Here is a 22,649-nt window from a genome sequence, read left to right on the forward strand (position 1 = left end):
CTTCCTGCCCGGGCACTCACGGCTCACCCCCTGCTCCAGGGTTGTCTGGAAACGTGGCTGGAGGGGAGGGACCTCCGTGGGCACAGCGGGTGCTGCAAGTGCACCGGTCCCTTCCGGCAGGCAGCTGCTCAGCAGAGCTCTGCTGCCCAGCGCGAGCGACGCCGCTGCACCCAGAGCTCTTGCTGCACCCCACGGAGAGTGAGGGGCTGCCCTTGCTGCCACCCTCCTGCCCAGATGGATGTGCTGAGAAGCCCCAGGTGAGGGATGCCCTAGGATCATGTCGGGGACACAGCATCATTGGGCTGTCCTCCCCCAGGGGACAGACATGGCCAGCTCAGCCCTGGGAGTCATCCTGGCTGTGCTGGCCTCTCTCATCATCACCGCCAACGTACTGGTGGCCATCGCTCTCCTTCGCCTCATCCAGAAGAGTGGCTCCAAGGGGCTCTATTTTGTCCTTAACCTTGCTGTTGCGGATGCTATGGTTGGGTTCACGGTCATGGGTCTGGTCATGGATGAGTTTTCAGAGCCCTTTCATCCTCCCCAGATCTTCTGTGTCCTGAGAATGGCTTTTGTGACCTCTTCTTCCGCTGCCTCTATACTATCCCTGATCCTGGTTGCCTGTGACAGGCACCTGGCACTCAGGAAACCTTTCCACTATTTCCAGCTGGTGACAGGCCTGCGGGTTGGCGTGCGGTTGGTGGGTCTGTGGCTGGTTGCTGCTGTCATCGGCTTCCTCCCAGTCCTCACCCCTGCCTTTCAGAAGATCTCCACCGATGAGAAATGCTCCTTCTTTGGAGTCTTCCAACCTGCCTACATGCTTGCCGTCTTCTGCTTTGGCTTCTTCCCAGCGCTATTCCTCTTCATTTACCTCTACTGTGACATGCTGAAAATCGCCTCCGCACACGTGCAGCAGATCCGGGAAGTAGAACACGCAGGGCTGGCAGGGGGCTGTCCGGCGTCCCGCACCACCAGTGACATGAAGGCCATGCGCACCGTTGCTGCGCTCATCGGGTGCTTCACGCTGTCCTGGTTGCCGTTCTTCATTGCCAGCATCGTGCAAACTGTCTGTCTCGAGTGCTTCCCCTACAAAGTCATCGAGAGCTACCTCTGGCTGCTGGGACTGTGCAACTCCCTCCTGAACCCCCTGCTCTACTCCTTCTGGCAGAAGGACGTGCGGCTGCAGCTCTCCCAGCTGGTTGCAGGTGTGAAGAGGAGAGTCCTCCTCCATCTGGGGAAGGGACGTCATTTCCCTGGCGGAGGCACCAAGCCTCTCCCCACCATATCCTGCCCGCAGCTCCAGGACTGACCCAGTAAGGAGTGGCTGTCACCATCTTTCCAGCTCATCTCCTGCACTGTGACCATGAACTGGGGGCCTGCCAGCAGTGGAGGAGATGACAGCTGGGGTGGGACCAACCTGGATGCTAGTTCCCAGACATCCGCGTGGCCAAATTCCAGCCTGCCCACAGCCGCACGGAGCCACAGCACGGCCTGCTTTGCACCAGCCCCAGGCACCCCGAATCGTGGGTGCATGGCACAGTTTAGGTTTTGCCTGTGGATCCTTAGCAAGGGCAGCCTTGTGTCTCGTGGCCCTCTGCACTTGTTCTGCAGGCTCAGATTCTTCATGTGTCACTGCCTGGCTTCTGTGCCTGGATCTGGGACCCACCCGTCCTCTCCTCTGCCTGCAGCCTGCCTCTCTGAGCAATGAGCTCCGGGTTGTGCTCGGCGGGTGCTTCACACTGTCCTGGTTGCCATTCTTCATCACGACCATCATGCAAACTGTCTTGAGTGCTTCTCCTGTGAAGTCACCAAGAGCTACCTCTGGCTGCTGGGGCTGTGCAACTCCCTGCTGACCCCTCTGCTCTACTCCAGGGATGCTCACACAGCTGGACTCTGTTGCCTTTGGCTCTTGGAGGTGTGCACATGTCTAAATTTGTCCTGGACTGCAGGTCCTCCGAGTCGCTGCTCATCTTAAACCACGCTCATGATCCTACAGCAGCAGCCTGGGCTGAGAGGTCGCAGGGTCATCCCATTCTGAGGCAGAGGCGAGGCGTACAGGTCTGGGCTCTCCGTTATGGACGGTGGACACAGAGAGGGCTCCCGCTGTTGCTTGGCAAGACGCTCCTGGAAAGGCTGCCCAGGGAGATGGTTGAGTCCCCATCTCTGGAGGTGTTTAAAAGACGGGCCAGATGGAGTGCTTAGGGATATGATTTAGTAGTGGACAGGTATGGTTGGACATGATGATCTCAAAGGTTTTTTCCAGCCTAAGTATTCTATGATTCTATCTGCACCACAGCCACACAGTGAGCATGGAGCAGCCCCAGGTGCTGCACACCTGGGCGAGGTGCAGAGCAGCAGGGGTTGTTCTGTTGCTGTGTTGGCTTGGGCTGTAAAGCAAGTTAATGTGTAACTGGCTGAACGCTGAGCTGTGGCAAAGAAGCAGGAGGAATGTCTGTCAGGGACATCCGCATGCAGGCGGGCTGGTTGGTCCTACTTAGGCTGTAGGGATGGATTTGGGACTGCAAGGGTCCTTATGCACTGGCTCATCCCACGGGATGAGCACACAGCACTTCTGCAGTGGCCAGGTTGCTGGAGGCTATGATGATATTCAATGGCTTCTCATAAAATCTTGTCCGTTCGATCCACATGGCACAAAACCTTCCCATAAAAGAGTTTTCTCAGCTAAGAACGTACCCTGAGCTGGAAATGAAGGTGCTATGCATGAAATAGCACCTTCCATCTCTGTCGTTCACCCCACCGGGAGACATGAATGCTCAAGGCCATATCCAGCATGCTTCCAGAACCTGCCTTGGTCCTGGATGTGTAAGGTGACATGAGCTCATTGCTGGGCTCTGGACTATGCTCATCGTCATGCCAGGAAGGACGTCTGGGGTGACGCAAGCTCCTTGCTGGGCTCTAGACTATCCTCATCGTCACACTGGGAAGGGGTGTCTGGGGTGACACAAGCTACTTGCTGCGCTCTAGACTATGCTCGTTGTCAAGCTCCTTGCCAGGCTCTACACTCATTGTCATGCTGGGAAGAGATGCGTGGGGTGACACGAGCTCTTTACTGGGCTCTGGACTACACTCATTTTCATACTGGGAAGGGATGTCTGGGGTGACATGAGTTCCTTGCCAGGCTCTACAGTCATTGTTGTGCTGGGAGGGATGCGTGGGGTGACATGAGCTTGTTGGGCTCTAGACTACGCACATTGTCACACTGGGAAGGGAAGCATGGGGTGACATGAGCTCTTTGCTGGGCTCTATACTATGCTCATCATCATGCTGGAAAGGGACGTTTGGGGTGACATGAACTCCTTGCTGGGCTCTGGACTAAGCTCATTGTCACACTGGGAAGGGATGCACAGAGGTGCACAAGCTCAAGCGTGCTGCTTTCTGCCAAATTCTTTTATTCATTCTTTGATGTTTTTATACCTTATCTTGGGTTGAGTCACCACGCCGGGTGCTGGCGAAGCAGTTTATGGCCACAGGGGCTGTGGTGTCAAGCCCCATCCCTGTCTCTTTCCACACAGCACAACCTGCATCATCACTCCTCAAAGATGCCACTATCACCCCAAGCTGGTATTTCTCCTGTATTAAATCATCATGTCAGCATCATAAATATTTTACGTGGAATAATTGCTTGTTACTGCTATCCGTATAAAACTCCGGTTGTGCTATGCCAAGGGAACCAGAAGGTGGAAGAGATGGTGCAGCTGGAAGCAGAGCACCTCCCTGCCGCAGAGAATCCCTTGCTAAGCATCTGTACGCTGGCACTGAGCTGTGCCCCCTTGCTCTGAGCCTTAGGCTGGAGCAGATCTCGCAGGCTGGAGCAGTTGGGACCTCATTCCTGGAAGACACCTCCAGATCCTGACGGGATGGCATGGATTGGTGGCTGTTCTGTGTGTGAGACCACATCTGCTTTCATCTCTTGTTCCAGAGCACATTTGTCCCCATGCTCCAGCCCCGTGGTGACTCTGTGGGGGCTGAGCATCACCCCAGCACTTGGGGGAGGCTGCGGGAGTGAGGCTGGGCAAGGGTGGGCACATCCCGGGCCATGGGGAGGCAGGATGCATCATTCTATGTATTCATTCATTGACCAGTCTGCTAGCCTTCCATGACTGGCTGAGTGGATGAGGGGAGCACGGTGGATGTTGTCTACCTCGACTTCAGCTTGGCTTTTGACACCGTCTCCCACAACATCCTTGTAGGTAAGTGTTGGACGTGCGGGTTAGATGGGTGGACAGTGATGTGGATTGAGAACTGGCTGGATGGCAAAGGTCAGAGGGTTGTGATCAGCAGAACAGAGCCCAGCTGGAAGCCTAGTGGTGTTCTCCATGGGCCAGTTCTGGACCCAGCCTTGCTCAGCATCTTCACCCACAACCTGGCTGAGGGGATGGAGCACACCTTCAGCATGTTTGCTGATGACACAAAAAGGGAGGAGTGGCAGATCCACCAGAAGCAAGAGCTGGACAGGCTGGAGAGTTGGCCAGGGAGGAACCTCATGAGGTCCAACCAAGGGAAGAGCAGATTCCTGTATGTGGGGAGGAACAACCCCTGCACCAGCGCCAGTGAGGGGCGTCAGCTGGGAAGCAGCTATGTGGAGAAGGACCTGAGGGTCCTGCAGACACCAAGCCAACTATGACCCAGTAATGTGCCCTCATGGCTAAGAATCCAAAGGTTCTGGGGTGCATGGAGAAGAGTGCAGCCAGAAGGATGGGGGGGGGGGAGGTGGTCTCCTTCTGCTCTGCTCTGCCCTAGGGAGGCCCCATCTGTATTCCTGTGTCCAGTTCTGGGCTCCCCAGCTTAGGAAAGACAAGGAATGACTGGAGAGAGCCCAGCAGAGGGCATGGAGATAATGAGGGGACAGGATGATCTCCATTATGTGGAAAGGGTGAGAGCCCTGGCTCTGTTCTGCCTTGAGAGAAGCAGAGAGAGGATCCCATCAATGCTGATCGATATCTGTGATGGGCCGGGGCAGGAGGAGGGGGGCAGACTCTGCTCAGTTGTGTCCAGAGATGGCACAGGGGGCACCAGGCACAAGCTGGAGCTTGGGAAGTTTTCTTTGGGAAGTCCCTCTTTTTTTTATCTCCCTATTTATTTTCTTGTGTGGTTACCCTGTGTGCCTGGCAGGTTTCATCTCCTGTCTCTTCTCTCTTGCCACCAAGGACAGGACCCGAGGGACTGGCAGGAAGATGCCAGGGGAGGGTTAGGTTGGACAAGAGGACAAAGTTCTTCCCCAGACGGTAGTGGAGCCCTGGGACAGCTTCCAGGGAAGCAGCCATGGTGCTGAGCCTAGCAGCATTTGGCCAAGGCCCTCAGCCCCACTGATACAAGGAGTTGCTATGACAAAAAGTGGAGTATTTTTAAGTTCTGTCTAAGCGATTGTTTGCTACGAAAGTCTGGCAGACCGTCCCCCTGACAGCAGGGTGGCTTCCAAGCCGTGTTTCCCAACCATGGGAAGGTGACAAGGCCTGGTGCTCAGGGGGCTCTGCGCGTCTCCTCTCCTGCGATCCTTTCCCTGTCCCAAACACGAGCTCGGGCCGAGCTGGAGCCAAAGCTCCCAATGAGCAAAGCCTGGGCCGTTGGGAAGATCGAAAGAACATGAAAACGAGTCCTTGGAAAGGGACAGGAGATGCAGGAGATCGGTGGGAAAATTTTGTGGGGCTCCTCGTGCTGCCCAGGCGGAGAAAGGGCCGTCGCTTCCCAAAACTCCAAACCGAGCCTCAGAGAGATGATTTGCCGGCGGTTTCACAGAATCATGGAATGGTTTGGGTCGGAAGGGATCTCAAAGCCCATCCAGTCGCACCCCCTGCCACGGGCAGGCACACCTCCTGCTGGATCAGGGGCTCCTAAGCCCCGTCCCTCACGACCCTCAACGGCTGCGGCCTCGCCGGAAACAACCCTCCCCCTCCCCCAGATCCTCCGGCGCGATCCGCCTGCGTCCCGGCGTGCCCCGCGCGCACCTCCCCCGAGCCACAGCCAATGGGCGCGCGGCGCAGGCGGGGGCGGGGCCGATGCTGGCGGCGGGGGGCGGTGGCGCGCGCGGGCTGGGCGGTGAGTACGGAGGGGGAGTAGGGAATGGGGGTGGGGGGGCAGGAGGATGTGGGAGCGCGGCAGGGGGAGCGGGGCAGTGCGGGGCTAGGAGAGCAGGGAGTGGAACTGGAGGAGCAGAGAGGAGCGCTGGGGGAGCGAGGGATGCGGGGCCGGGGAGCGGGGGGGAGCAGGGGATGTGGGGCCGGGGAACAAAGGATGCGGGGCGGGGAGTGCGGGGGTGGGCAGGGGATGCGGGGCTGAGGGAGCGGGGATGCGGGGGGATGTGGGGCCGGGGAACGGGGGATGTGGGGTGTGGGATGCGAGAGCGAGGTGGGGAGTGCCGGGTGGGCGGAGGATGTGGGGCTGGGGGAGCGGCAGAGTGTGGCAGGGGGGGACGCGGGGCTGGGGGAGCGGGGGATGGAGCTGGGGGAGCAGGGGATGTGGGGCTGGGAGAACAGGGGGAGCAGGGAGTGTGGGGCTGGGAGAACAGGGGGAGCAGGGGACGTGGGGCTGGGAGAACGGGGGGAGCAGGGGACGTGGGGCTGGGAGAACGGGGGGAGCAGGGGACGTGGGGCTGGGAGAACGGGGGGAGCAGGGGGTGTGGGGCTGGGAGAACGGGGGGAGCAGGGGATGTGGGGCTGGGAGAACGGGGGGAGCAGGGAGTGTGGGGCTGGGAGAACGGGGGGAGCAGGGGGTGTGGGGCTGGGAGAACGGGGGGAGCAGGGGATGTGGAGCTGGGAGAACGGGGGGAGCAGGGGACGTGGGGCTGGGAGAACGGGGGGAGCAGGGGACGTGGGGCTGGGAGAACGGGGGGAGCAGGGGACGTGGGGCTGGGAGAACGGGGGGAGCAGGGGACGTGGGGCTGGGAGAACGGGGGGAGCAGGGAGTGTGGGGCTGGGAGAACGGGGGGAGCAGGGGACGTGGGGCTGGGAGAACGGGGGGAGCAGGGAGTGTGGGGCTGGGAGAACGGGGGGAGCAGGGGATGTGGGGCTGGGAGAACGGGGGGAGCAGGGGATGTGGGGCTGGGAGAACGGGGGGAGCAGGGGATGTGGGGCTGGGAGAACAGGGGGAGAAGGGAATGCAGGGCTGGGAGAGTGGGGGATTCGGGGAGTGGGGAACAGGGGACACGAGCCTGGGGGAGCAGGGGATGGGCTAGGGAAGCAGGGCCAGGGAAGGGGGGGGGCTGGGGGAGCAGGGAATGGGGTGCCGGGGATTGTGGAGACCTGGGAAAGTGGAGCTGTGGGAGTTGAGTTGGAGTGCAGGGAATGTGGAGCCAGGGGAGTGGGGAGCAGGACTTGGAGAGGAACGAGCATGGAATGTGAGGCTGAGGGAGCAGAGAGTGAGGCTCGGGAGTGGGAAGAGCTGGGAAGGGAGAGCTGGGATGGGGGAGTGGGGAATGTGGCACTAGGGGAGCGGGGAGTGGGTCTGGGGGACCAGAGAATGGGGCTGGGGGAGCAGGGAGTGGGGCTTAGGGAGCGTGAGGTGGTGGGAGCTGGGGTGCGGGGAGGGGGTGTGGGGAGAGCGGGGCTGGGAGGGAGTGTGAGGCAGGGGGAGTGGGGTTCCCACCGCCCTGGAGCTGACTTTGGCATTGGGTGAGGGTGAAACCATCCCTGATGGTGCCAGAATTGGCACGGGGACAAGTCTGGAGTGCGGGACCAGGGGCGCGAGGACATGGCTGGGGAAGCGGGGCTCCTGCCAACCTGGAGCATGGGGGTGAAAGCATCCCTGATGGTGCCAGGGTGGGGACATGGCTGGGATGTCAGTGCTCTTGGGACTCTGTGCCCTCCTTACCAGTACTGCGGGATCCAGGTATTCTCCCACCGGGAACTGCTGTGGGTGAGGCTGAAACTCTCCCGCAGCTCTGCTCCAGAAAGGTCCTTTGGCTGTGATTCACATCTGTGTGTGCATACACATTTATGTGGTTCCTTAAACGTTATGCTAAAGCTTTGTTATGTGTTTCTTAATGTCTTAGTCACACTGTAGCAATATGACAAGGGGTGATGGCTTTAAACTAAAATGAGAGGAGTTTAGACTGGATATTAGGAAGAAACTTTTTACACAGAGGGAGGTGAGTCCCTGGCCCAGGTTGCCCAGAGCAGTGGTGGCTGCCCCATCCCTGAAGGTGTTCCAGGCCAGGTTGGATGGGGCTTGGAGCCCCTGATCCAGTGGGAGGTGTCCCTGCACATGGCAGGGATTGGAACTGGATGGGCTTTGAGGTCCCTTCCAACCCAAACCATTCTATGATTTTGCTCACGTATTGGTTATGTGTGCATGGTCCAGCCTGTGTTTGGATTGTGCTGCGTGGAAACACTCTTCTTCTTTGATGCCATATTTGTTACACAAAGCTATTTGTGCTTGGACAGATTACTTGTTAGTCCACACACTTTCTAGCTTCCCTGCTCTTCACTTGTGTAGCTGCAATACTTGAATACCTGGATGCTGCATTTTTCTGACCGGCAGAACATTGCAGTAGAACCAGGAGATGATGGGTAAAACACTCAGGCAACTGGGGTGGAAGCGTATCTAATAAAGTTGCGTTCCTTCTTCCTTCAGCCTTCCGCCTCTTTTCTGCTCAGGTAGCTGGCTGGTTGTTTTTTCTGTTTTTCGGTGTTTTGTTGGAGGGATTTCTTAACATCTAATTAAAAAGGTCCCTGTGTTAAGTTGTTGAAAGCTCTGTCTGAGCTGCTGCAAGGTCAGGTTTCTTAGTTTAAGGTCATGTTTTTGGTTCGGGTGACTTGAGCTCGTGGAAGGGGGAAGTTCAATCTCCAAGTAATTTCAAAGACAAGGTGTTGCTAGAGAGGCATCCTGTGCACCTTCCAAAGAGGGTGTGAGATTTCTCCCCTAATCCCCAACTTTTCTGCTGACATTCTCCGAGTGCCAATGTGTCCATCCCAAAGCGGTGCCTTCCTGCTGCGTTCTGCTGCTTTGCTCTGACCGAGGCAAAGCTGTTCAGGCCCTTGCGATGGTGCTTCCTCTCTGCGAGGCTCCTCTCTGGTGGGCAGCACTTGCCCGTTGGTCCAGGATTTTCTGAAAATCCCGATTGCTGGCTCTGCTGGAGTTTTCTTTGGGACTTCCTTCTTCTTCTCTTTTTTTCCTCCTATTTATCTTGCCCGATAGGTCTGTGTAGTTGTCCTATGTCCCTTGGCCTGGCAGGTTTCTTCTACTGCCTCTTCTCTTTGGTGACCAATAACAGAACCTGAGGGAATGACAGGAAAATGTGCCAGGGGAGGGTTAGGATGGACATGAGGCTCTCCATGCAGAGGGTGGTGGAGCCCTGGAACAGCTCCCAGGGAAGCAGTCACGGTGCTGAGCCTGACACTATTCCAGCAGCATTTGTCCAAGGCCCTCAGCCCCACAGTGTGAATGGTGGGGTTGTCCTGTGCAGGGCCAGGAGTTGGATTCGATGGTCCTAGTGGGTCCCTCCCAGCTCAGGACAATCTGTGATTCTAGGGCTGCTGAGGACTGTCCATAGGGAGGGTGGAGGGTTTGGATTGGCATGCGCACACTGGCAAAGAAGTTGTCTCCTTTGTTTTGGGTTGTAACGGTAAGCAAGCAGCACGGCTCTTCCAGGGCTGGATCAGGGCTCTGCGTTTGTGTTGTTGTGGATGTATCTTTGTGAAAAGATGCATTCGCTTGAGAACACTGCAGGTAGCCCCTAACACTGTGGTTTCAGACTCAAAGAAAGGGGCTGTTTGTCTCTCTTTTTGTTACTGTGCCCTCCTAGGATAATCACCTTGTCTGGAGTTACTATTTCTTTGGAGAATAAGCTTCTAGAATCAAAGAAAGTGAGCGCTTTGCCTCTTGCCATCAAGGATTACCAGAACTTAATCTTTCTGTGCAAAGGCCGCTAATCTCAGGCATGCAAACAGGGGTTATTTAACTGCATGCCAGTGCTTAGAAGAATTGCCGTGTGAAATCCCGTGTGAATTCAGATGTACTTGCTGCTAATCGCTTCTCCACCTGCTCGTCCAGCTCTGTCCCCCACATCCCAGAATCTGCCACTTGCTGTCGGTCACTGGAGACTGATGGTGACACATGCCATCGCCCTGTGCCAGCTCCTGTCCTAACCTGTGCTCCCGATGCTGGGCTTGTCCCCGCCTGCCCACAGGGCAGCGCACTGGTAGTTTTATTGTCATTAGGACCCAGCTTTCCTTCTGTGCACGTTGCTGGAGGTTGGAGGCTTGCGTGGAGCTGCCCTGAGTGTGGGAGCTCAACCCTGGACTCTTTTAAACAAATAAGCTGGGAGCGGTGGAGGAACTGGATGAAATAGGGATGTACGATCAGCATCTTGCCATGTTTCTGGTGCAGTATGCAGGTAAAGTCTGTGTTTCGTGTGCCTTTCTTGTTAGTGGTGTCTTGTTAGCATGAAGGGTTACAAGGAGTTGGCAGCCGTTGCTGTCAGAAGTCTGCTGGTCTCATCAGGGTACTGAGCCAGCTTCTGGATCAAGCTGCTGGTTCTAAAGCTCCAACTGGAACACTTCAGCCAGGAATACAGTAGAAGGGAATGCACCAGCCCAACAGGAGTTTTTGAACATCAGAAGTAGTCTCGGAGAGCAAATGCTAGGTGCTGAAATGTGTTTTCAAAGCCTTGGTATTTTCTCCCCTTTCCCTTCCTTCCTGTATTCTCTGTGTCTTCTAATTGGTCACTGCAGATGCTGCATGTTTGGGTTTCTTCAGAGCTGACAACAAGCTCTTTGTAATCAGAAGGCAGATTGTGTCCTGGAATACAGTGTGTTTCTAAATTGCATTTCTAGGCATGCAGAAATGCAAAGGGACCCCTCTTCAGGCTGAGCAATCCATATTTCCTATATTTGCCAGTGCTGGCAAAAGGTAAATCCATATTTATAGCAAAGCCTGTGTCAGCCCATTTCTTAAGTTCCTCTTGATGTTGGCTAAGAGAGAAGTTTGATGAGCAGGCACAATCTATGTGTGCTTTTTAAGTGTGCAATTAAAATGCTATTAGGTAGATGGAAGTGTCAGAGTGCGTGTTAGCAGTCTTTTTTTGCTTCGAGTTAGGGGCAGAGGGTTGCACACCCACTCCTGTTCCCTAGGTGGATGTCTGGAGACCTGTTGCAGTGTGAGCAGTCCCTGTTGGAGCGTGCTGATCCCCCGGCTGCTGTGGGTGCCTCTGGAGCTGGGCTTGTGGGCAAAGCTCCCGTTATCATTTGTTTGACCGTGAAAACAGCCAGCAGGGGAGGTTTTGTGAGACCTTGGAGCAGGAGCCCTGTTGGAGGGCTGTTTTCCCATGCGACCGTAGGAGCCTTGCGCAGTGAGCTCCGTGGGGAGAAGTGGTGTCAGCGTGCTCAGCGCTGGGTAAAAGGAGTGATCTGTAAAGCACTGCTTTTTTGTTCATGGTGTTGGCTGTTCCTGATGTCTTTTTGTGCTCATCATTATGGCAAATGGCGAAGCTCTGTTAGCAGGAGGTTGTGGCTGGAAAATGAAGTCCTGCCCAGGGTCTGGCATGGGACTCACTGAGGGCAGATGCTTTCCTTGATTTACGCCTGGAACATTGAGATCTTTCCTCTCTCTACCCAGGCCCTTTCTAAGCATGTGCTGTGAAAGCTACATGTGATGCCGTATTTAGCATCAGCAGAGACCGGATCGTTACCTGCCCAAAGGGGCAGGCAGGGCTGCACACTGGTAATGTGATTGCCGACAGCCTGGAACTTTCTGTCGGGATGAAGACCACCTACAGCACCCTGAGTCACAGGACTCGCTGTTTGCTGCTCATCTTGAGGTGCCATTCTGTTAGAGTGAATCTGGAGGAGGCCACAGAGATGATCAAAGGGCTGGAACACTGAGCAGAGGCTGAGAGAGTTTGGGTTGTTCAGCCTGGAGAAGAGAAGGCTGCAGGGAGACCTTGGAGCAGCTTCCAGTACTGAAAGGGGCTCCAGGAAAGCTGGGGAGGGGCTCTTGATCAGGCAGGGCAGGGATGGGATGAGAGGAATGGTTTTGAGCTGCAGGAGGGGAGATTGGGATAAGACCTTAGGAAGAAATGTTTTGCTGTGAGGGTGGGGAGGCCCTGGCCCAGGTTGCCCAGAGCAGTGGTGGCTGCCCCATCCCTGGAGGCTGGATGGGACTTGGAGCCCCTGATCCAGTGGGAGATGTTGCTGCCTGTAGCAGAGGTGTTGGAACTGGATGGGCTTTAACATCCCTTCCAACCCAAACCATTCTATGATTTTATGATCTTCACTGTTTTTCCCTGATCCATTTTTCTAGTGTGGAATCTTCTGGTCCAAGTTGATTTTTTTTTTTTCCCCTACATTTTAGTGACAGTTTTTTGGCAGCACTTGATACCCTGCTCCTGAATATTCAGTGTTCAGAAAGTCCCTGGATATACCCACAGGCTGTGCTTGGAAGTGAAGGGCACATGGGTGCCTGTGCCATGCGTGGTTCTCTGGAAATGCTGACACTCCTCAGACCTTGCTGAAACTGCTCATTTTTCTCCTCCCGGTTGCCCTTTCCTGCTGCGTAGCACTTCGCTGCAGGTGCAGAAGTGAGCCGATCTCTGCCTTTCCTGGCTGGCTCACTACAGAACCTTGGAGCAAAGGAACAAGGCTTGCTCCTGTGCTGATGTCCATCTCCTCCTGAGCAGAGCAGCTCCAAACAGCCAAAGATGCTTTGTTAAGGTTGGTACGAAGGAAAGTGCTTGTGCTCTTGTCTCACAGCCACAGTGGCTGATTCTGCCCACTTTTATCCTTCTCTGTGCCCACGAGAGAAAGTTCTGCAGCTTCAGCTTTCTTCTGTGTATGTTCTCTGCATCTGGTGGGATGTGGTTGGAGCTCAAACTGAACAGCACTTCACTGAAATGGTAGGAGAGAGGCAGTCTGTTCTGAAGGTGGTTGCCGTCCATGGCATTTACCAGCTGTAGGGTGGAAAATCTGACATAATGAAGAGTTTCTTGCTCTAAAGTCTATTGGCAATATTCTCTCTGGCTTGGTTTAGTTCTTGAAGCAAACTCTGTACTGTAGAAGAGCAGGCAAGGTGACCACCCTCCTGTACTGCTTTCCTTGCCCACTTTTCTGTTGGAGTGAGTCCAGAGGAGGCCACGGAGATGATCTGAGGGCTGGAGCACCTCCTGCCCAAGGACAGGCTGAGAGACTTCGGATTGTTCAGCCTGGAGAAGGGAAGGCTGAAGGGAGACCTTAGAGCAGCTTCCAGTCCTGAAAGGGGCTCCAGGAAAGCTGGGGAGGGGCTCTGGATCAGCGAGTGCAGGGAGAGGATGAGAGGAATGGTTTTCAGCTGCAAGAGGGGAGATTGGGATGAGATCTTAGGAAAAAATGTTTTGCTGTGAGGGTGGGGAGGCCTTGGCTGAGGTTGCCCAGAGCAGTGGTGGCTGCCCCATCCCTGGAGTTGTTCAAGGCCAGGTTGGATGGGACTTTGATCACTCTGACCCAGTGGGAAATGTCACTGCCTGTAGCAGAGGTGTTGGAACTGGATGGGCTTTGCCGTCCCTTCCAACCCAAACTGTTCCGTGCTGAGAACTCCAGAACTGAATGCAGGGCTCCAGGCAAATCCTTGCTGCTTCCACGCTGCTTCCACACTGCTTCAAAGTGCTTCTTTGTTGGCCTGTCAAGTGTCAGTTGGAAAAAAGGGTGATAGGAAAGTCAGTCACTAATTCTGGAAATCTGAGAGCAGTACAGCAATTGTTTGGTTCGTTCATAGTCTTGTCCCCTCGTACTGGGGTGTCTGTTTTAGAAGTTCTGTGTAAGTCATGGCTATTGTTACACAGTTTGGAGTTGAAAACACAGTGAAATCCTCTAATGGGAACAAACCCAAGAATTTTAACTCTGACCTCTCCGCTGATCTCGGTGTGGCTTCTGCAATAGGATGCCCCAAGCCAAGGCTTGATAAGACAGTGAGCCTGGATCTGGGTTCCCAGTACTGATGCCTTAATCACAGCTGGTGTGGTCACCTTCGAGCATTAATGTGACACCATGAAATGTGTACCAGCACAAAAAATGTTGCTGCATTCCCCTCTGGGGGTCATGTGTTGCATCTGCGAGGGAGCGTATCTGTTTACACTTAATGGAGAGCCCATAAATAATAGGTGTTTTCAAGTGGGATATTCATGAGGTGGCTGGAGCAAGTCCGTGGTCCCTTCTCCCAGGAGTGCTTCTAGTTGTCTTTATAATGCTTTCACTGGGTTTTGCCCACATCTCCCACCACCAATGGAGGTGCGTTGGGAGTTGGAGATGCGTTTCGTAGAATCATAGACTAGTTTGGGTTGGAGGGGACCTTAAAGCCTATCCAGTTCCAACCATCCAACCTGGCCTTGAACATCTCCAGAGATGAGGCGGCCACAACTTACCTGGGCAACCTGTTCCAGGGCCTCATCACTCTCAGTGTGAAGAAATTCTTCCTTATGTCTAGCCTAAATCTTCCTCTCTCCAGTTTATACACATTGCCCCTCGTTCTATCACTCCATGCCTTTGTAAAAAGTCCCTCCCCAGCTTTCTTGTAGCCCCCTTCAGGTACTGGAAGGTCGCTATAAGGTCTCTTTGGACCCTTCTCTTCTCCAGGCTGATCAACCCCCACTCTCTCAGCCTGTCCTCTTAGTGAAGGTGCTCCAGCCCTCACATCATCCTTGTAGTCCTCCTCTGGACCTGTTCCAACAGCTCCACATGCTTCTTGTGTTGAGGATTCCAGAACTGGACACAATACTCCAGATGAAGTCTCACAAGAGGGAAATAGAGGGGCAGAATCCCCTCCCTCAACCTGCTGGTCATGCTTCTTCTGATGCAGCCCAGGACACGGTTGGTCTCCGGGCTGCGAGCACACGTGTTGGCTCATATCGACCTTCTCATCAATCAGCACCTCAAGTCCTTCTCCTCAGGGCTGCTCTCAATCATATCACCTCCATCCTGTCCTGAAACCGCAGATTACCGTGACACAGTTGTAGGACCTTGCTCTTGGTGTTGTTGAACATCATGAGGTTCTCACAGCCCCACGTCTCCAGCCGGTCCCGGTCCCTCTGGATGTCATCTTGTCTTTCTGGTGTGGCAACTGCACCACTCAGCTTAGTGTCATCTGCAAACTTGCTGAAGGTGCACTCAGTTTCACTGTCTGTATCATCGATGAAGATATTAAACAGCAGTTTGTTGCACTAATGAGTGCATCCCCATCCTTTAAGTCATTTATCTCATGCTGGATTTTACCTGGCTTCCCCCAGGAAACACTGCTGAATTTATATGATGTTACTGTTATCCTTGGGCAGTTCCTGTGCTGAGAGTCCCCTTCTGTGGGGAGGAGTGACCCTGTGCACCAGAACATGCTCCAGGCAGTAGAAAGGTCTTTGAGTGTTCTGGTTGACATCAAGATGTCTGTGAGCTAGCAATGTACCTTGGCACCACCTTGGGATGGATGCCAGAGCTCCCCTGGCACAGCTTTGGGATGGATGCTGAGGCTGTGGCTCTGCTGGAACAGCCTTGAGCTGTATGCTGGGGTTGGGACTGTTCTGGGACAGCCCTGCGAGAGGCTGTGCTTCACACCTGTGATCATGCTCCTCTGGGCTGGTAGATGCAGGCTCTAAGGGACTGGTGGCTCCCAGGGAGGGGTTGAGTGAGGTGTTACTCAGATTCCCACACCCATCACTGTTCACCTCTGCTCCTCTTTGTGTGCAGATGAGCTTTTATCGCATCACCTCAGAGGCTGAGCTCTGCAATAGGCCTTTTCTGGCTGGCAAGGCAGACTGGCTTTGCGTGAAGTGGCATAAGACTAAAAACTCTGGCTGGTTTGATATACCAGAGTCCAAGTGAAGAACTGGCTCTTACTTCACTGCAGCCCTTTCTGCTGCGATTCTTCATTTGGAAAAGTCACCTCTGAGGGTGGACACCTAGGCCTGCTGCTCAGCCTGGGATGTCAGCAGGCAGCATGAGGTGAATGTGTCTATCTGTTCCTTGTCCAGTTGCAGCTCACATCCACCTCATCCTGCATGAGATGAACTTAATCCTTGAGGCAACTGGTCCTGTCTCCTGTTTTTGTCTTAGAGCACTGAAACCTCTGGTGAGGAGCAGCTGAGAAGGGAGAGGATGAAATTTCCTTGCTCCTTTTCTTGTTAATGACATCTAATGCCTGGAGGAGACTGCTGCAGGCTTATCCTTCTGCTGCTGATTGCCCAAACTTGGAAAGGACAGTGTCTGTCCAGTCATTGAGTCAGCGCCCGCGTTCCTGTGCCTGTTCCGGTGTTTTACTTGCAATTCTACCATCCTCCCCTTCCGCTTTGCTCCTCGCCAGCTGTTTAAGCAAGTTGGCATGAAAGTGTTCACCTTCTGGTACAGCAGATAACCAGGAGGGGAATTCCTCAGGAACACTTTCAGTTACTGAGCTGCCCTCTTGGGCTTTTCACAGAGCTTGGTCAATTCTGGGAGCACACCTTTCTGTAATTGCTCTTCAGCAGTGTCTCGTACCAGCACCCAAAGTCTGGATGGTTTTGGGTAGAAATGAGATAAGACAAGGAGTGAAACAAGTTCTTACTAATTACTGTTCAGTTCTTCATCACTGTGGTCTCCTCTCCCCTTATTAATCATAGAACGATGTGGGTTGGAAGGGACCTCAAAGCCCATCCAGTTCCAACCCCTGTCATGGGCAGGGACACCTCCTCCCGGATCAGGGGCTCCAAGCCCCATCCAACCTGGCCCTGAACACCTCCAGGGATGGGGCAGCCACCACTTCTTGGGGCAGCCTGGGCCAGGGCCTCCCCACCCGCACAGCAAAACACTTCTTCTTAAGATCTCATCTCAATCTCCCCTCTTTCAGCTGAAAACCGTTCCCCTTGTCCTATCCCTGCCCTCCCTGATAAGCAGGAGAGGTGTTGCGGGTTCCCAGCTGGTCCGTATGCAGTTGCCTACTGATCTGCAGCACTTCGTTGGTGATGGGAGGTGGTAGGTGGACAGGGTCCTGGACCTGATGCTGGAGACTTCAGAGCATTTGTAAGTCTATTTCCGCTCCTTCCTATATATTTCAGCTTGGAACCTTCTGTGAGCTGCTCAGATGTACCAATCCCAGCAGAATATTATCCACTTCCCAGGAGCTCCATTGATTTCTGCCTGGGGTGTGGGCTAGGTCGGATCACAGGAGGCCTCCATGGCATGGGTTAGACAGCTCGGAGCAGCACTGCCTCTGTTCTGATCCAGCATGTACCATTCCCTTGGTTTGGGCACTTTCTTATGGCTTGACTAATGTCCTAACCAGCAGAGGTGCTGGCTGTGCCTCTGGGAGAATTTCCTTTGCTTCCTGCGTGTAGCTAAGGATGGGGTTTTCACTCCTTGTTAGCTCACTTCTGCTGGAGCTGGCTGCCTCCCTCTCTCCCAGCACAGTTGTCAGAGCACAAGGGCAGCATCTCTGTGCTCCTCCTGTACCGCAGAGCTGAATCGCACATCCCAGCTCACACTGCTGATGGACACAATTGGTGTTGGGCAGCTGCTTTTGCTCTCCAGCAGGCTAGGAGGTAGTCACCAGAGAGGTGAGCGTTCAGGCAGTGGTTGGTGCTGAGGATCTGGATGGCATCTCCAGCCAGAGCAAGGCCTTGACTCATTTCAGGCATGAGTGTCGTTCTGGGTGTGCTGAAGCAGAATCAGTTTCCCACTCCAGCTCAGTCTTATCTGAGTAACTTCACTTTCTGAAAAGGAACTGCATGTGTTTCAGATGCTGTTTCTCTCTAGAAGGGGTAACTCGGGGCACGGGGATGCAGAGAGGCCTTGGCTTACCCTTATTCCTAGAGAAACCAAGGCCATCCTGGGGGTGGGGGAGCCGGGAGGGAAAGGAGTGGAGAAGGGCAGCACCTGCAGGGAGGGGTGACAGGAGAGGTGACCCCAACCTGACAACAGAGGATTCCACCCCATGTAAATTATTCTGGAGATAAAACTGCGGGATCACAGGGGTCTCGCTCTCTTCTTTGATGGCCGATGTCCAGTGAGGACCTTGTCTGTCTGTTTGCCCTCATCCTCGATCCGTGTGTTGCTGAATCCCGTTCCTGAGCCCAGCTCCCTCCTAGCCTGGACCCTTCCCTGTGCCTGCTCTGCAGCATTGCTGGTCACGCTGGCACAGAATCATAGAATCACTAGGTTGGAAAAAGCCTCTTAGATCATCAAGTCCAACCATTCCTATCAACCACTGTCTTCGTCTACTCGTCTTTTAAATCCCTCCAAGATGGTAACTCCACCCCCGCCCTGGGCAGCCTCTGCCAGGTCATGATGACCCTTGCTGTGAAAGATTTTTTCCTGATATCCAGTCTGAACCTCCCCTGGCAGAGCTTCAGGCCATTCCCCCATGTCCTATCACCTGTCACTTGGGAGAAGAGACCAGCACTCACTTCTCTACAACCTCCTTTCAGGTAGTTGTAGAGGGCAATAAGGTCTCCCCTCAGCCTCCTCTTCTCCAGGCTAAACAACCCCAGCTCTCTCAGCCGCTCCTCGTAAGACTTGTTCTCCAGCCCCCTCACCAGCTTCGTTGCTCTCCTCTGGACATGCTCCAGAGCCTCAACATCCGTCTTGTAGTGAATTGAACACAGGATTCGAGGTGCAGTCTCACCAGTGCCGAGTACAGGGACAGAATCCCCTCCCTGCACCTGCTGGCCACACTATTTCTGATACAAGCCAAGATGCCATTGGCCTTCTTGGCCACCTGAGCACACTGCTGGCTTACGTAGGGGGGACAATTTTTCATATATTTGTATGTATTTTATTAATTTCATTATTATTATTTCATTAAAGCTGTAGTTTTAGTTTTGGTTTCCAACCCTCAAGTCTTTTCCTCTTATTTCCCTTTCCTGAGGATGGTGGGGAAGGGAATTGGGATTTCAACTGCTTTGTTTTAGCTGTCGCATTGGCTGGGCCAAGGCTGAACAGTGACAGGTGCCTGGCTGGATCGTGGCGTGTCCACATCCTTCCCAGTGCCCAGGCGTGGGAAGGCATGCTTTTAAGTTTAACGTTGTCTTTCCCATAGCCGGATGATAACAGAGAGAACTCTTACTGTTGCTCCTTTTTCTCTTCTCCCTGTTTCTTTGCTGTGCACAACCTCTCTCTATTTTTAACCTGCTGCGTTTGAGGTTTGTTTTCCCGTGTCCTCATGACCTCAGTGATATTTTGGCTTTGAGGTATTTAAGAATCAGCATTGTAGGCATCTCGCATAGTCGGGCGTGACTATTGTTGTTGCCAGCTGAATAGTACTTGTGGTTTTGGCGGCTCCTTGCGTTCTCACCTTTCAGTAGCTCAAAGAACTCCTTCAGGGTCTCTGTGTCCACTCTCTTGTTTATTTACAGCTCTGTGCAGCAACTGTGCTTATTAATGAGTTCTTGGAAGTGGAATCCTCTAGAACAGGAATTGTAACATTGCAGTGTGTTGAGAGACAGGTTTGGTCTGAATACCTTGGCCCGTCAGTGCTTTGGGACAGCATAACTGTCCCCTTTGGTGCTCCTGGAGTTCTCATCCCCAGGAACACATGCCTTAGCAGGAATGTAGCTGTTTTATCACTTTATGGGGACTCACAAGAAGCATTTGTGTGGGATTTGCTTTCATTGACTTTTTAGAGTGAGTTTACTGAGGAAAAAGATGAATCAAAGCAGATGTTTTGATGTCCCTTCTGTCTTGCATCCCTGCAAGTGCTGACTATGACAGAAGGTGGCATAAAGAACTCTGTGCTCGATTCATATCTCTCTAAAACTTGCTGGGATTAATTCAAGCTTTGTATTTGAAGCTTCTGGTCATTTGGAATTGTTTACCAGGACTTTGGTCTTGAAGTCCACCTTTTTTCTTGTTGTTGTAGTTTCTGTTCTGTTTCATTCTGTTTCTCCTTACTTGTACTTTTGGCTGTTGCTTTTTCTTTATTTATATGCCAAACACATGCGTGGATATTTCTTGTGAAACTCCGACTTGATGCTGAAGTAACTTGTCCTGCCTAGGGTTGGGAATGTTTGTGAATGAGGAAAACCTCAAAACTTCAGGGAAACACAAAAGCTCTTTCACTGAGTGATCACCTGATAATTTTTAGGCAATATTCAGACTGATGGTTACTTGGTATTTCAGAGCGGACTTTATAGTTAGTGAATACTGGGGAATGGTGCTATTTTTGAAACCTAATTCTGGTCTTTGTGAATCTGTATGAGCCTTGATGTCTCCTACACCAGGATCCTTCCTGGAAAACTTGACTTAGTTTGGTGTTCCCCAAGATGGTGGGGTGTCTCAGCTCATAAGGTAGATGGGCAGTTGTGTCTATACCCAACATACAATGTGCTCTCTGGCAAAGGGGTCTCGATGGTCCCGTCTTAGTTGGCCTGGTTTAGTGTATTTACTTTAAATTCCCTTAATTTACATGGGTCAGTCTAAATTTATTCTTGAGTAAACTGAACTCATTGGCAGATCTGAGGGCTGGAGCACCTCCCATACAAGGACAAGCTCAGAGAGTTGGGGTTGTTCAGCCTGGAGAAGAGAAGGCTGTGGGGAGACCTTAGAGCAGCTTCCAGTCCTGAAAGGGCCTCCAGGAAGGCTGGGGAGGGGCTCTGGATCAGGGAGGGCATGGACAGGATGAGAGGAATGGTTTTCAGCTGCAAGAGAGGAGATTGAGATGAGATCTTAGGGAGAAATGTTTTGCTGTGAGGGTGGGGAGGCCCTGGCCCAGGTTTCCCAAGAGCAGTGGTGGTTGCCCCATCCCTAGAGGGATTCAAGGCCAGGTTGGATGGGGCTTGGAGCAACCTGATCCAGGAGGAGGTGTCCCTGCCCATGGCAGGGGGTAGAACTGGATGGGCCTTGAGATCCTTTCCAAGCCAACCCATTCCATGATTCTATGAATTTCCATGGGTCAATCTAATTTTATTCTTGAATAAACTGAACTCACTGATTGATCTCTATCAATAACAAACTCTGGCAAGAGGACTCAAGGTGCTCTGGTTTTGAGTGCTGTGATTCTTAAAATGAGTGTGTGGAGGCACTGCCCGCATCTCCTGCGGTGCTCGGCAGCCTGTGAGGTGGTGCTGCCAGTGGGGGAGAGGAAACTTGAGCCCTGAGGCTGCAGAATTCTGCCTGGACTCTGATAGTGGATCCATTGCTTGCCTGCCTGTCCTGAGGGTCAGGTGTTGTGGAGCACCCTGTCTTGCCTATGAAGCAGAGCACCTGCTTGCCAGACTCCTTGAATAAGAATTGCAAATAGCACTTTATGAGTTTTGAAGATCATCTAAGATGTGCCTTGTTTTTTTCTGCTGGTAAATAATTGGAGGTGAATTCAGAACTGGTGACAAACTGGGTGAAAATTAAGGATCTATTAAGAATATAGTCCTGGACTGGAAGGAATAGAGAAAAAATTCTGGCCTCTGAGTTTCCAAATATGAAATACTGTTTAGCAGAGGAGAGATACACCCCTTGCTTACAGAAATAAACAGTTCGGTTTGTGTGGATGTTGGGATTAATGTTGGTGAGGGTTATTTTAGGGTGGTGTCAGTGTGACATTAAGGTTGGATGTAGCTGGGTACAGTGAAGAGGAGGCACAGTTTCCATAGGGGCCTGAAGGGCTGCTCAGACCTGCATTTCCCTAGTTATGGTGATCCTGAAGTGTTGAAAACCAAGTTAAAGGAAGTCTATGACTGTTTTTTCTCTTTCAGGCTTAAACCATCTGTCCTTTGATCCTGCCAGCAACAACAAATCTCTGCAGTTCAGCAGCGCTGCTGGCCCGCAGGTGTCGGAGAGCCCAGCTGAGAATGGGAGCGATCCGGGCAAGAAGAGGAAGAGAACAAACATCCCTCCAGGTGAGCTGAGAACTAGAGAAGGCACTCTTGTAAGCGTAGGCTGAAAAAACCCAACTGCCAGGGATGGTGTTCATGCAGAAGGAATGTTAAAATCAAGACTAATGAAAAGCATACTCATAGAATCAGAGAATGGTTTGGGTTGGAAGGGACCTCAAAGTCCATCCAGTTCTCCCCCTTGCTATGGGCAGGGACTCCTCCCGCAGGATCAGGTTGCTCCAAGCCCCACCCAGCCTGGCCTTGAATATCTCCACCTCCAGGGCGGTGACCCTGCCTGTGGCAGGGGATTGAAACTGGTTAGGCTTTGAGGTCCCTTCTGACCCAAACCATTCTCTGGTTCTGTGAGGTCTGAATGCTTAATTAAGCTGCCTGTTTGTATAATGTTAATGGTTCCACCTGGATTGCCAGGTAACTCTGCCAGAGCTTGGGTAACTAATGCTGGTACTACTGCTGTCAGCAGCACAGTGTTGTTCTCTGCTTTATTTCCCTTTTTAGCATGGAAGAGAAATGTCTTCCAGTGGCAATGGAAGATACTCCCTGTTGGAATAGACTGGCCCTCTCTGCTAAATCTCTGCTAAAGTCTCTGCACTGCGGTTGTGACAGTTTATCCCTGCTGAATGTTCGTCCTTTGTCCATAAATACCTTGGGAGGAATCAAAGTGCAACCCCTTACCTTTAATCAGTGTTGCTTTAAGGCCCCTTAGAGCTGTTGATGGTAGTGGATAGAACATAATTTGGATGCTCTTGGAAGGCAGTTTTCATAGATCTTGGTTTCTTAGAACATCATCTGCCTAAGGGGGACAGAACTGGTTTCATTTGGCTCTTTTCTCTGTGTTCAGCTGAGGTGTCGTTGTGGTTGCTGCTCCTGCAGAGCCTTGCTGGGT

General features: G+C 53.1%; 2 protein-coding genes across 3 annotated transcripts in view; both read left to right on the forward strand.

The window, feature by feature from the left end:
* Window positions 1-275: 275 nt before the first annotated feature.
* Window positions 276-1,838, forward strand: GPR119 (G protein-coupled receptor 119). Its single transcript, XM_009562290.2, has one exon. The coding sequence runs from the start codon at window positions 278-280 to the stop codon at window positions 1,304-1,306; it is 1,029 nt and encodes a 342-aa protein (XP_009560585.2). The 5' UTR covers window positions 276-277; the 3' UTR covers window positions 1,307-1,838.
* A 4,174-nt stretch (window positions 1,839-6,012) lies between these two features.
* ENOX2 (ecto-NOX disulfide-thiol exchanger 2) overlaps window positions 6,013-22,649 on the forward strand; it is a 40,741-nt gene continuing 24,104 nt past the window's right edge. Inside the window, exons 1-2 of one of the 2 annotated variants that reach the window (XM_054075183.1) lie at window positions 6,013-6,054; window positions 21,626-21,769. In XM_054075183.1, the coding sequence (XP_053931158.1) occupies window positions 6,015-6,054; window positions 21,626-21,769 (184 nt within the window). In that variant the 5' untranslated portion in view covers window positions 6,013-6,014. Of the gene's footprint in view, window positions 6,055-9,638; window positions 10,349-21,625; window positions 21,770-22,649 lie in introns of those variants that run through there. The other variant, XM_054075182.1, reaches the window with a different exon arrangement.

The sequence above is a fragment of the Cuculus canorus genome, chromosome 10, assembly GCF_017976375.1.
Source record: "Cuculus canorus isolate bCucCan1 chromosome 10, bCucCan1.pri, whole genome shotgun sequence".
NCBI lineage: Eukaryota > Metazoa > Chordata > Aves > Cuculiformes > Cuculidae > Cuculus > Cuculus canorus.

Bases quoted from the DNA above. Each gene is read 5' to 3' on its own strand.
- GPR119 (XM_009562290.2), top strand. From the start codon at position 278: ATGTCGGGGACACAGCATCATTGGGCTGTCCTCCCCCAGGGGACAGAC.